General features: G+C 42.6%; 1 protein-coding gene across 1 annotated transcript; it reads left to right on the forward strand.

Annotated features, from left to right (window-relative positions):
• Nucleotides 1-582: 582 nt before the first annotated feature.
• On the forward strand, nt 583-12880 carry LOC101159621 (inhibitor of nuclear factor kappa-B kinase subunit alpha). Its single transcript, XM_023949501.2, has 22 exons — nt 583-731; nt 1221-1341; nt 2860-2954; nt 3098-3215; nt 3357-3426; nt 3509-3597; nt 3671-3760; nt 3847-3971; nt 4854-4961; nt 5076-5211; nt 5375-5569; nt 5883-5985; nt 6096-6219; nt 7154-7305; nt 7386-7447; nt 8382-8491; nt 8582-8631; nt 8717-8822; nt 8916-9063; nt 9822-9958; nt 10274-10373; nt 11459-12880. The coding sequence occupies exons 2-22, from the start codon at nt 1228-1230 to the stop codon at nt 11522-11524; spliced, it is 2298 nt and encodes a 765-aa protein (XP_023805269.1). The 5' UTR covers nt 583-731; nt 1221-1227; the 3' UTR covers nt 11525-12880.
• The last annotated feature ends 1073 nt before the right edge of the window (nt 12881-13953 follow it).

A 13953-nucleotide genomic window follows, 5' to 3' on the forward strand; every position in this document is an offset into this window, starting at 1 on the left:
CCTTCACAAACCCAATCTCACCTTACTGGTGCAATGGAAATGTAGCTGTTCAGTTTTGAGCCAGATACCAGCTCCAGCAAGGGAACAAAGATGTTTATGGATGTAGACGTCTACAAGTGGATGCATCAGAATGGAGTAAAGTAATTTAATTCTACATCACAAATAAGCTATTTTTCAAATTTAAACAGCAGTTTTTCATCTGCTCCTGGTTCACGAAGATTTGAATAAAAAAACACGCCTGCTTAGAAATACACTTTTGAGCTTAATTTTGTTTTGAAATGCTACAAGAATATGTTAAAACGCCAAAAACACTATTTCATTGGAGTGGATCTTCAAGGACTACAACTCTACCAATATATTTGCATATATTTGTGATACGAGTAAGTAAAAACATATTTTTAACCCCGTTATTTTAATTAAGGCTCTCATTTTAAGATATAATAAATAATGCAGTCTTATAATAAAGTCTTGCTTTATTATATCTGACTTTATTTTTCACAAAGTTTAGAATTTTTTCCAAAAGAGGCGTAAAATGTCTCGCCGCAGTGAATCATTTTAAACCCGAGTGTTCTTGAACGCAGCCTGGTTTCATTTTCAACTTTGTCGTGACGTATGTCTGTGGAAAGTACACACAGCAGCGGCGTCGCGGTGCTGCAGAGACCTGGAAACAAGACTCCTCACGTCCGCGTTCCCACTGAAAACGGCTAATGTCCGTCTCATAGAAACCCAAAGTAGGTCTCAAAACGCGTCTCACCTGCTTTCCATCTAGGAAATAAATATCAGAACGCGTCCAGGGTTAGGCTTCGTTTCCCAGCATTCATTTAGCCTGTGAATGACTCTGGCTATTTCCTAGTGTATTTGGTGATGTCGTTAGCTAGCTAGCCAGCTTATTTCTGTTTTGCAAGTGTTGCTTTAAAGATTTCGGGTTTTAATATTCAAACACATACGTTTTGTTAACCGTGTCGTGTCTACAAATAGGAATTCCTACTGTGTTAGACCGCCATAAATATGTGCAGGGGGATTTAGGCACGTCTGTACTGTAAATTTGACGTTAGCGTAGTTGATGTTCCGGGATGTAGCCTGGACCTTCGTCTGATAGCTGTTTATTTGGAAGCCCGAGAAAACAACAACAACGCCCCTCCCCCCTCTGAAATGCATTTTTTTTGTGATGTTTTAGTTTAGAAAAATGTCTGTGATTTCATTATTATTTTATTTTCCAGCTTACATATGGCAGCGATGGAAAAGCCCCCGTTCAGGCAAAACGTAAACTGCGGGGACTGGGAGATGAAGGAGAGGCTGGGGATGGGGGGGTTTGCCCATGTTTACCTGTACCAACATTGTGTAAGTGTGCCAGACCTGAATCCTCCCCCACTGATCCTAACGTCATGCAAATACACTAAGTTAGGATATAGTTGTACTTTCAGAGGACAGTATTCAGGAAGTAATCAGATGTTGACTGAAGTATTCCTGGACAGGCCTGACACCAGAAAATATCTAAGACCTTCAAACCCCACTTAAGAGAAAAAGAACGAATCAAAATACTTATAAAACATAAACTAAAAATATATATGTTGAGTAGTTTGAATCATATAGCCCCTGTGCTGTCTCGTGGGGTTCAGATGCCTTGGAGGCATGTTAACATTGGGAGTGGGGTCATCAGGACGTGACTTTGGGTCATCTAGACCCACTAGACAGTGCGCTGAACCTTTTTTCTTCAATGATTTGTGATCTTCACTGGTGTCCATGGATTACATTAAATCCTCTCCACCTTTATCCACCTTTGTCATGGTAGGGAGAACACGTCAATGGAAGGGTGGGGTCACAAGATGGCACAAGGGATAGAAAAGCTCTTAAAGTCAATCATTGCCAAAGGTTTATTGGTTTAAGTAATTTCATTGGCCTTATTAAAGATAGAGGATTTAGGTTTCATAGTTCAATTTTGTGAAATCATCCCATAATAACTTGATAACGTCCTCCTTGTCCACAGATACATTTACAATGATGTTGCTCGGATTCAAATTCTCTGTTCCTTTAGAACAGAAGGGAAAAGTTTTCATAATTTGATTGATTTAAAATCATTTACTTCTTAACATTTTCATTTAAAAATGTTGGGAGATTACAAAAAAGCTTTTGAAATGAACAAAAAGGGGAAACTTTTATCATTAATTGTGAATTTCTACAGTAGCAGGGTTCCTGCGAGCTCCTAAAGTCTCAGACATTTCCAAATCCACAACTAATACCCCAAAACAGCTATTTATTAATACAAAATTACGTAAAGGAATCACTCCTAGATTGTTGTTTAATGGTTATTTAATGGTATTTCAATTTGTTGCACAAACTACTGCATCAGTGGTCCCAAACCAGTATGATGCAGCAGACAAAGAAAAATACATACGTTACGCTTGCATGTTTTCTGTTTAGTTTATTTTCTGATTCTAGATGACATTTTATTTTGGATATCTATCGGATTCTGTCTACCACATGTAGCTGCTGGTACTGCCATGTTAAAAGCCTTAAGCTAACAAAGTTAATTTAAAAAAAGAAACTGTTGCTATTCAAAAAAACCTGAGCTGCTGTCCCACAGCTGATCCTAGCTTTGCTTGAGAACATTTTATTTAATATTCTATTGGTTGTTTTGAAAGCTATGCTGACTTTCATTTTCATGGACTGTTAAGAAAATTCTAGAAAAATCTCTTTTGCATAATTTGTAACAATGTTGGTTAAAGTGTTTCTGATAAATGCAATGTTGAAAACGTTTTTATTTTCAAATGAACAAGCTGATATGTGCTTTCAGTCCGCTCCATTATTAAACAAGTGTTCTATTTTGAACTTTGTGTTCACTAAATTCTGTTTTTATAGGCAACAAACGAAAAGCTCGCCGTGAAAATGTGCCGCCTGGAGCTCACACCAAGGAATAGAGACAGATGGAGCAGAGAAATCCAGATCATGAAAAAGTTAGTATCGAGTTTTTTTAAATCAAATTTCCTCTTCAGCCTTTTAACGGAAACCCTTTCCTAAAATATGAGCAGTGAAGGAGTAGAGCGCTGTGAAGAACTGCGCTGTCGTTGATCTCAGCTGCTGCTTCATTCTCACTCAGGCTGAATCACATCAACGTGGTGACGGCTCAGGATGTTCCAGAGGAGATGAAGCGCATCGCCTTGAACGATCTTCCCCTGCTGGCCATGGAGTACTGCTCCAGAGGAGACCTGAGGAAGGTGAGCCGCTCCCTGATCCTCATGGAACGTTGCTGGAGGACTCCTGTTTTTCATTTTGTCAAACATCAGAGAATAAGTTGTGCAGTTGTCTAAGCTGAGTGCAGTTTTTCTGATCTTATGAAACTCATTTTCCGTTTTCAGGTGTTAAGTAAACCTGAAAACTGCTGCGGGCTGAAAGAAAGCGAGGTGCTTTCTTTACTCAGTGATGTGGGTGAGTCTGCTGTTTCAGCTTTGCTTTCTCGCGTCCCTCAGACGCTCAGCTGTGAGCTAACGGGATTTCCCATCTGACCCAGGATCTGGTATTCAGTATCTTCACGAGAACAAAATTATACACAGAGACCTTAAACCTGAAAACATCGTCCTGCAAGACATCAATGGAAAGGTGAGCTGCTGGGGTTTGATTTCCAGTGGTGTGTCTGCATGAAGGAAACCTCTCTGTGACATTTCTGCTGCAGCTCGTCCACAAAATCATTGACCTGGGCTATGCCAAAGACCTAGACCAGGGCAGTCTCTGCACCTCCTTTGTCGGCACACTGCAGTATCTGGTAAGAAGTTATTGGTGGTCATTAGCGATCATAGCGGCGTCTGGCTTTTAAGGAGATGATTAGACCCAACCCCTTTCCCTCCTCAGGCGCCTGAGCTGTTTGAGAACAAGCCGTACACCGTCACCGTGGACTACTGGAGCTTCGGCACCATGATCTTCGAATGCAGCTGTGGTTTCAGGCCTTTTCTGCACAATCTGCAACCTGTACAATGGTGAGAGGGCCAAAACAGGCCCAACACTTTTTCCAAACTGAGAACTTCTGTAAATTCTGATGTTCTTGAGCTGATGTGGATTTGAACCTCTGGCACATTACGTGGAAAAAGCTCCATCTGCATCATTTCTGGCATCACATAAAACCTTCAATTAACTTAAAATCAAAGACAAAAAGGGGCTTCTTGTTGGTGTTTTTAGTCAGGTTTTTATGTGAGAAAAACGTAGTTGCTAATTATTTGTATGAAACCTTTGTCACCTAATGGTGAACAAAAGATGATTGATGATATAAACAATAAAAGTAATTAGATGACCCAGCAGGGGGAGCCAAATCACACCAAGGTGGTGTTTTTTCCCACGTGAGTTTTCTATTTGCATGTTTGTTATTTACGAGCGTTTTGGATCCTTTAGATCACAAGAAAACATGAATATTGGCAGTAAAGTATTAAAGTATTTTGATTTATTTTTGGTTTTAAAATGTAGGCTATAACTGTGAACCAACACTTTCTGCTTTTATTCTTATTAAAAAAAACATTATTTTGTTGTTTAAAACGTAGAAACATTTCTCTTAATGTCATCAAAAATGCAACATTAAAGCTTATTCTAAGTTCTGGCCAAAGTTTAGAACTTAAACCTAACAGTGGTTTGCAGAAATCTAAACTTATTTATTAGTTTTATCTCATCGGAAAAAACACAACCTTTTTTCTTAATCTGTTTTCCTGGGGTAAATAAAGATTCAATAAATAAGATCACAGGGGACACAAAAAGAACAAAAACTGGGATTGAAGAAAATCACTGTAAACGATGGATGTCAATACCACAGCTGTAACAGTATCGACAATGTCAGAAGTGTGGGATTTTCTTCTTTATCGTTTTCTCCACAGGGCCAGCAAAGTGAAGAATAAAGGTCCAAAGGACATCATGGCTGTAGAGGAGCTGAACGGTGAAGTCCGGTTCTCCACTCACCTCCCCTACCCCAACAATCTCAGCAGGTTCAACCCTTTACCCAGCTTGAAAATAAGATTTGATAACTCATGTTTTCTGTTCATCCCGGTTAAAATTATGCTGAACGTCCTGATGGTGAACTCTCTCTCTCTCTTGGGTAGGACTCTGCTGGAGCCGATGGAGACTCTGCTTCAGCTGATGCTGAAGTGGGACCCGGTCCAGAGGGGGGGCAGAGTCAACTCTGACACTAAGAAGCCCATGTGCTTTGAGGTGCTGGAGCAGATCCTCAGCATGAGGGTGAGGGTTTCCCTTCATGCGTGACGTGTTGTTAACGTGTTTGAATGAAAACCGTTAGGAAAAAGGATCTTGACTAAGAAGAGTATTGCGTTTGTTGTAAAGGATGCAGCTTTGCAGGATCTCTGTCTGTAATTCAACTTTTCCTTCGCTGTGGTCCCTGCAGGTCGTCCACATTCTGAACATGACTACAGCTCAGGTCCACTCTTTCCAGCTCAGTCCAGACGAGAGTCTCCACAGCTTGCAGAAGAGAATTGAAGGGGAGACCAAGATCGAGGTGGTCAACCAGGAGCTTCTGCATGAGACGGGCGTGTCCCTGGATCCCAGGAAACCTGCGGCACAGTGTGCCTTAGACGGAGTGGTGCGTCCAACTCGCACAGCTTTTCTTCTGGAAGTAGAAAACAGTCTGCCTCCTTCTAGGAGCCAAGAATAAAACACAAAATTGTAAAACGGTCTTAGAAAAAAAACACTCAAAAAAAGTGGCCTTTTAGAAGTGGTTTCATGAGCAAAAATGTTTGTTTTCTCCAAAAGAAAAGCTTAAAGGTTTGATATTCTGTATGAATAATAGCTGGAATAACTCCTTATCAAACATGTTCATCCAGTAAATTCCATAAAAAACATGATCACTTTAAACATGTCAAGTTCTTGATGGCTCGCTGTGTTCTGTGTTACAGAGAGGATGGGATAGCTACGTCGTGTATTTATTCGATAAAAGCCTCACCAAGTATTCTGGCCCGTTTAGCGCCAGACGACTGCCTGAGAAGGTTAACACGATAGGTGAGCAGAGCTAGCTCACGGTTTCCCTCGACTGCTGCTGCTGGCATCCAACGCCGCAGATGTTTTCCTGCTTTTTTTTCATTTTTTTCAATTTTCAATTGCTTTTGCAGTGCAAGAACCCAAGACTCAGCTGCCACTGGTGGTGCTGAAGAAGGTGTGGGGTGAAGCGGTGAGCTACATCTGCGGCCTGAAAGAGGATTACTGCAGACTCTTCCAGGGACAGAGAGCTGCCATGTGGGTAGCAGCATTTATACACCATGGTTTCATATTTCACTCTTTTCATCCTCCACTCGTGCTATCTTGTGGGGTCCAGATGACCCCACTCTCAACGTTAAACGTTGAGAGTGGGGTCATCTGGACCCCACAAGATAGCACAAGGGATAAACAACAAGAAATCTTCTAAGAAGAAATCCAAATCTAGAAACCAGGAGTTCCACACAGGAATTCAAAAAGGGAAAAATAGGCTGAAAACGCTTCAAAGAATGACTTCCAATTGAATGTTACTCAACCCAACAATTACTTTTTGCACATTCTAAGCAAATGCTTTTTGTATTTTTGGAGTTTTTATGGACTTGGCTTTAGTTCCTTTTGATTACACTGACAAAAACTAGTGTAATAAGTGAAAAATGACTGATTTTAGAACCAAATGTCAACAAATTGAGAATAATAATCTTAGAACAAGTTGTACCCATCTCCATAAATCCTCAAAATCTGAAACTAGCACAGATTTTTGGAACAGAAATCTACATTTTTGTTTCCAAAAGTAATAATAATAATAATTCCAGCCCATCTTGGCAACAGTTATTGAACTTTAAAACAACATCCTTCAAATGGAACCAGAGCAATTTAGGCTTAAATCCAGTTTTTCTATTGTCAGGAGTTTGGAGCAAAAGGATTTTAAGAATAATTTCCTTGTTTCTAGATCTTAGCTCTTAATGAGACGAACGTTCTCATTTGTGCTGGTTTGGAGAAAAGCTTGGAAAGCTGTAAAGAGACAAACACCTTTGAACCTGAAGTGTCTAAAAACGGGCTTTTAGGTCTTACCCAGCTGTAGCTTCTTCCCCCTAAAACACATTATTAACGTCTTATTTGACATGATGGAGTTAATCATGGCCGTCTGAGCGTTGGTGCTCGCCCCTCTTCATCCCTTGTCTTTGTTCCCCTGCAGGTTGAGCCTCCTGCGCTACAACACCAACCTGACCAGGTGTAAGAACAGCATGTTCGGCTTCTCCCAGCAGCTCAAAGCCAAGCTGGATTTCTTCAAGAGCAGCATTCAGTACGACCTGGAAAAGTACAGCGACCAGATGCACTATGGAATCTGTGAGTGTTTGGTCGTCTTTCTGTAACGTGGATGAGCTCGTGGAGCGCTGAAACATGTGGCGTGTTTTCTTCACTCACAGCCTCAGAGAAGATGCTGAAAGCCTGGCAGGAGAATGAGGAGAGAGCGGCTGCTTTTGCACAGGTACTCACAGCTCTAAGGCCGCATTTGCACTGCATGGTTCAAGTGACCCAATTCAGATTTTTTTTTTCCCTCTCATGTGGCACAGATCGGATATGACCGGTGAACGTGTAAGCAGGACAAAAGCGCATGGATTCCGATTTTTTCAGATCGGATTCAGGCCTCACTCATATGTGGAAATAAATCGGATACGAATCGGATCCTTGCATTTGCGTGTGCCATGTAAGCAGACAAATCGGATATTCCCCAGTAAATGCGAGTCGTACGTCAGTGACGTCAACTCAGGACACCACCAACTGAGATCACATGACTTATTAAGGTGCTTTTGTGCGCTGATTTTGCTGTTCGAGGACAGCTGGAGCCCCATCAGCTGTTACCTTTCAGCCTCAGGCTTCGTTATTTCCGGTCCGGTCAGGACGCAAACGGTAACTAATCAAGCGGGACACCGTTGCTCTGGAACAGGCTAGAAGCCGTTTATTTCTTTGCTTGGAGCAAACTGTTAGTACAGCACAACGTCTGCAAACACTTCCTCATTCAAAACTCAGAGAGAGCACATAAGCCGGCCGAGCAGCCCTTCTCTTTCTTCTCCCACGCATCCCCTCTCCTGCCTCATCCAGGAGCGCCCAAGGCAACGCCTCCTTCCGTCGCTGCGTTGCCTCCATGACAACCGCAGTTACACAAAAGTCCGAAGGAGGTCCACGGAAGGCGGAAATGCTGCTACGTAGTCCTCAGAACGTCTACGTTTGATAGTTTCAGCATTGTATATTGTAAATGCAAATATCGGATACGGGTCACTTTTAAAAGATGATGTCATCAAAAAAATCGTATATATTCAGAAAATCGGATTTGGGCATCAAGACCTGCAGTGTAAATGCAACCTAAATGACTCAGAGTAGTATTGAAAGTGTTTGTTGTTATGGAACGTGTTTTCCTCCAGGTGGCAGAGGTGAGTCACTTGGACGATGAGATCATGGCTCTGCACTCTGAGATCGTGGAGCTTCAGAGGAGCCCGTATGCTCGACGCCAAGGAGACAAGATGGAGCAGCTGTGAGTGGTTCATTTTAGAAAAACATAGTTTTATTCAAAAACAAAAAACTGTTGTCTTTGCAAATTCAAATATTCCCTTTTTTCTTTCAGAGAAGAAAAAGCGATTGAGCTCTATAGACAACTAAAAATGAAATGCAAAAGTAAGAAATGCCTTCAGCGCAACAACTCTTTTCAACTCTGTACGATGAATTAAAACAAAGTCTGAATGGGTTTTGTTTCTCTCAGTACCGGACTCAGATGTGAGCAGTGACAGCTCAGAGATGGTGAAGGCCATCATCCAGACGGTCCAGAACCAGGACAAAGTCCTCAAAGATCTCTACACCCACCTCAGGTAAAAGTCAGGTTTGAACTCAGATGTTGTCCAGTTTTGGGTTTAACCCGGCTTCGTCTGCCTCATACGAATCCGATTTGCTTTCCTCTGCAGTAAAATCCTGATTAGCAAGCAGAAGATCATCGACTTGTTCCCACGCATTGAGAAAACCTTGGAGAACATCAAAGATGCTGACAACACGGTGATGCAGATGCAGATCAAGAGACAGAGGGAGTTCTGGCATTTACTCAAGATCGCTTGTGTAAGCGGTTCTCTCTTCTCATTCTACTGGTTCTTGGATTTCCCCACAGCTTTGCTGAAGTTTACAGCTTTGTGTGCTATTCCACAATCCAGCTTTGCTTTGACCTAGACGGGAATTTGCAGCTGATATTCAGTCAAACCTATAAAATAGGATGTTTATCTATAGACCCACTCGCCTTTTTAGTGTTTCTGTCATGATCTTGTGCCATTTCTCTGATGATGGAGGACAGATGCAAAGAAAATCAAGCCTAAGATTGCATTTCAGAGTATTTTCATTATTCAAATCGTTGAGAATCAGAAGCAGACGGAAAATTGTCATTTCAAAAAGATCTTATTTGTGACAGAAAATGTGGGTCCCTGCTCCGAGCTGTCAGTAACGGCGAGGGGAAGGGGGGCGGGGTTGGTTTTGCTCTCCAGCCACTCGGCAGGAGTCCTAGAGAACGACATAACTTTTTGGATTTTGGCAAAAAAACAGCATAATCCATAACCCTAACCCACTGGAAACGCTTTTACAATAGATCAAAAGGTGACCGCAGTGGGACTTTAATAACCTAATATTCAAGAAATCTGTCGTTTTAACAGCAGACAATTAAAGCGAGTCCAAAGATAATTCTCAATAAAAATGTGAAGGAAGTCAAAAGGGAAAAACAGCTGAAATACTAGTCAGAGTGCAGTTTTTTTTACCACGGTGGGGGCATGTGAGTGTCCTGGTACGTCCTGCATCTGTCAGCCTCACACTGTGGTCTGTCTGTCCTTCAGGCCCAGAACTCTTCCCGGAACTCCATCGCCGTCAGTCCGGAGTCCTCCAATCTGCTGCAGGTGTCTCAGTGGTCGCAGTCGGCCCAGCCGGTCAGCTCCCCCCATCCTCTCGTCTCCCTGCCTGGTCCCAATGACAGGTAACCCACCCGTGTTTGTACGAATCCTTCAAAGTCAACGACATTAAACCCCAGTGACTGTCTTTAGTTTTAAGAGTTTGTGCCAAAAGTCGAACTCTTTACTCACTCAATAAACTCATCAGTGGGCCGTTCAGGTTCTGCCATCCTGGACCATCTTCTGTGCTTTATGGTCAACCACCTAATTGTAGGTCTGAAATCCAGGCGATGGTTTGGGTTTGCCCGGAGTTCTGGCCGTGATTTATCCCATTTTTCCTTCTTAATCTAACTCTGAAAGGACAGAAGTGTCCCTCATATTCCTGCATGTCCTTCCCTCAGTGATGCTGCCCCCCGCCTGCTGCAGGAGAACCAGAAGTACCTCAGTCAGCTGACCAGCTTGATGCAGGAGGCCGCTGACGATCAGGCCAAAAGCATAGTGGTGAGTCCTGTCTCTCCAGGTTTATTGCTGTTATTTGACTCTGATGCCACTCAGCTGAGTCGGTATTTTCTAAGTCACTTTTGAAATCGTTTTGGAAAGCCCCAAATCCAAGTTATGACACATTTACCAAAGTACCATAGCCCTCTGTGGAGCTCCTGACTACAATACCCATAATGCTTCAACAATGCTTCAAGTGGTTTGGCTTTTCAGTTATATTTATCATATTAGTAACAATAACAAATCAGGGTCTTTTTTTTCTTCCTAAAGGGTGAAGTCAGGCTTTGTAGCTCCTATTGGGCCGTTGTCAGCAGCTCTGTGGTTCCATCACACAACTGTGCAAAACTTTGTTAGTCTAGAAACAAAAACACAATCCCCCAATGACATCGTTTCCACTAAATGATAATTATGCAGATGGGCACAAACCAAATCGCACGATAAGTATTTTAAAAGCATGGCGACAGATGTGATCAATACTTTCATTTACAGCAAACACATTTCAAATCCTGCCCCGGCATCATCATCATCATCATCTATCAAACCATATTAGGAAAAGGTGGTTGGTGATTTTTCAGAAGAGCTGTGGATCCAACAAACGCTCTACTTTTGATGAGCAGTGGGACCTCTTGTGGCGCCCAAGGCAACCAGTTCCTACCAAGACGCGCATTGGCATCCGGTTGTTGGTCACATGACTCATTTCATTCTAAAGCGTTTCCATTGCAGCTTTGAGAAATCTGTCCATTTAAATACGTCTCAGAAACCCCCTGCCCCAACTGCACTTTTTTCGAAATTGTCATGTTTTCATTAGGCAAATTTATTATCCTAAACCAATTTTGCACAATTTCATGGCCAATAGCAACGCAGCTAGTGAGACGTCGACCTGATTGGCTCTTCGAGTGTTGAAGGTGGCAGAGCCCTCCCTATCTTTGAGAAGAAAGATAGGTTGGAGGTCTACCTGTTTTTATCAATCTGTTGTTGTCTGTGTGTGTGTGTGTGTGTGTGTGTGCGTGCGTGTGAGTGTCCTATACAAAAGTCTAATTAGTGAAGAATATTATTTGATGTTGTTTTTGTGTGTTTTTTGTTTTAAGGACCAAGACTGGAGCTGGACAAAATACGAGTCTTTATCCACAAAGTTGAAAAAGCAAAATGCATAAACCCATTTTTGCCCCCCCCCCCCCGAACTAACACTAAAGAGTGTAAAGTGTCTCTGCAGCTGGGGGTGTGTGGGGGGGGGGTTGTACAGCAGTTCACGGACCTGGAAAGCCTATGAAACGGATCGTCCCTGAAAGGCAGACATGTTGGTGTTGGTCCTCTCATCTTCACTGAGGAAGGGCGATGGATCCAAAATCGGCTGTTCTAGCAGAGAACGAGCAGCCTTCAGCCTTCCTGCCTCCTTTTGCTTTGCTGCTCATTCTGCCCTAAATCCATTCATCATGAAAACAGTCGGGATCCGGCACAGACGTGGGAACTGGTTCCACTTTGACTCCATAACCGGAAACAGGAAGTGGTCAGAGGTGGAGTGGACCAAAGAGTTTAAGGAGGTGCTGGGGGGTAATAATCAAGCAAACTGCACTTTGAAACTCCCATGTAGCTTCTTTGTGAAGAGAACGGTTGATTTGAAAGAAACCCCACAAACCTTTGGTTGTTCAAATTTCTGGAAATGTATCTGGTTTTTTTTTTATCTTGATGGTGTTCTATATAACAGGCTGATATATGGCGGGCCATCATGTTTGTACAGTGTTTGTACTGTCTGTATATTTGAATTATCGCCATGGTAACGCGCGGTTTGTTTCAGTGGATGTTTGAGGATGAATCCAAACGAGTACAAAGTGTTTTTTTACCCAAATAAACCGATTTGTTTTTAGCAGAATGATAATGCGACTGCAGTCTGGATGAATGTGCAGAAATCTGTGCGTTTTCTTCAAGGTCGGACACTTTTCAGTTTAAGATCTTAACTGGAACGTCAAGTCTGAGAATCTCGTTTCTTGTCGGTCCCACAAACATTGTTGTGATGATGACAAATAAAAAACAAAACTGGCGGAGCTGAAGGCCTCTGTGATGGACGGCCGTTCAGGTTTTCGCTGAAGCACAATTTTCTCATTTTTAATCTGAAAGTGTTACATTCTTACTTTCCAGCAGCTGGAAATGGATTTCTTTCCAAATAAAAACCTGCTGCAGGAAACGTGAAGCACTGAGGGCTCCAGGGTCATCCGCACAAACGAGAGTCGAAGATCCCGCCGACCTCTCCCCCGTGGAGCTGCAGGAGACCTGTGGAATGAAAGAAATGAGGGGCATGTAGTTCAGTTCCAGTCAGCGTTGGGCGCATGTTCAGATGTATTCAGGAAATTAAAGTGGAATGCCAGAAATTTGTATTTAATTTTCTTCATTTTTGTTCCCTCACACTTGAGTTTTGTTTCCAGCTGCTGCGTTGAATGTGTCTATGAACAGTTTTTCTGTTGTATGAAGATCAGATGTTTACCCGCTAATAAACTCTGACCTCTGAGACGTCAGACGTGGAGTCGCTCTTTCTATGTGCAGCGTCAAGGAACACGCCTCCGTCATTTTATTCTCACTTCTATGTGACTTTCATTTCATAGAAAAATGTATATATATATAATTTCTGCTGAAGTATTTTAGTTTTTAGGTATTGCAAATGTTTTTGTTCTGAAAAATCTGAACATTTTTATAGATTAAACTGGATGAGAAACTGAACTTCCAGTAGCTGCACTGACTCGTGTTTGAGAATTTTTGAGTTTTTTGTAGACTCGCTCAAGACCATTATAGACTACAAAACAATCAAGAAAAAGCTGGAAGGTTAAGTTGACAACTGTTGCTGCAACATGACCATCAATGCACCGTTAGGTCTGGGCCTCCAAACCACATCTGACCTGGTGGGGTTTCCATGATCACGAGGACAGTGAGAAATCAGCCTAAAATAACACAGCAGGAGTTAGTTGATGATCTCAAAGCAGCTGGAACCACAGTCACAAAGGAAACCATTGGTGATACTTTACGCCTCAATGGTTTACCATCCTGCAGAGCTGGAAAAGTCCCCTGCTTAACCCTTGTGCTATCCTAGGCACTTTAACATTGGGAGTTGGGTCATCTAGACCCACTAGACAGTGCGCTGAACCTTTTTTCTACAATGATTTGTGATCTTCACTGGTGTCCATGGATTACATGAAATCCTCTCCACCTTTATCCCCCTGTGTCATGGTAGGGAGAACACGTCAATGTAAGGACCGGGTCGTCTGGACCCCATAGCACAGCACAAGGGTTAAAAGTTGTGACTCCATGAAAGCCTTTTTCTTGGAGATGCAGATGAAGTGACGGAGCGGCCGTGCCTCAGGTCCTCAGCACGCAGAGAGCCGTGCGTCAGCAGAGGAAGTCATCCCTGTCCTCCTTTCTCACGGCCAGACTGAAGCGTTTCCTGACTCTGCAGCACAATCAGACTGTTTTACTGCCCGAGTCAGGAAGTGATTCGTCAGGAGGGAGCTGCAAACATTTAAGTCACTTGATTTCTCTCTGAGGAGCTGTAGATCAGCCTCAAACTGCAGGTTTGAAACCATCATGCTGTCGTTCT

This window comes from Oryzias latipes, chromosome 19 (assembly GCF_053564925.1).
Source record: "Oryzias latipes strain Hd-rR chromosome 19, Olatipes_Hd-rR_3.1".
Taxonomy (NCBI): domain Eukaryota; kingdom Metazoa; phylum Chordata; class Actinopteri; order Beloniformes; family Adrianichthyidae; genus Oryzias; species Oryzias latipes.

Bases quoted from the DNA above. Each gene is read 5' to 3' on its own strand.
- LOC101159621 (XM_023949501.2), top strand. From the start codon at position 1,228: ATGGCAGCGATGGAAAAGCCCCCGTTCAGGCAAAACGTAAACTGCGGG. The intron at 3,427-3,508 runs GTGAGTCTGCTG...CATCTGACCCAG, and splicing joins TTCTTTACTCAGTGATGTGG to GATCTGGTATTCAGTATCTT. The intron at 3,972-4,853 runs GTGAGAGGGCCA...TTTTCTCCACAG, and splicing joins AATCTGCAACCTGTACAATG to GGCCAGCAAAGTGAAGAATA.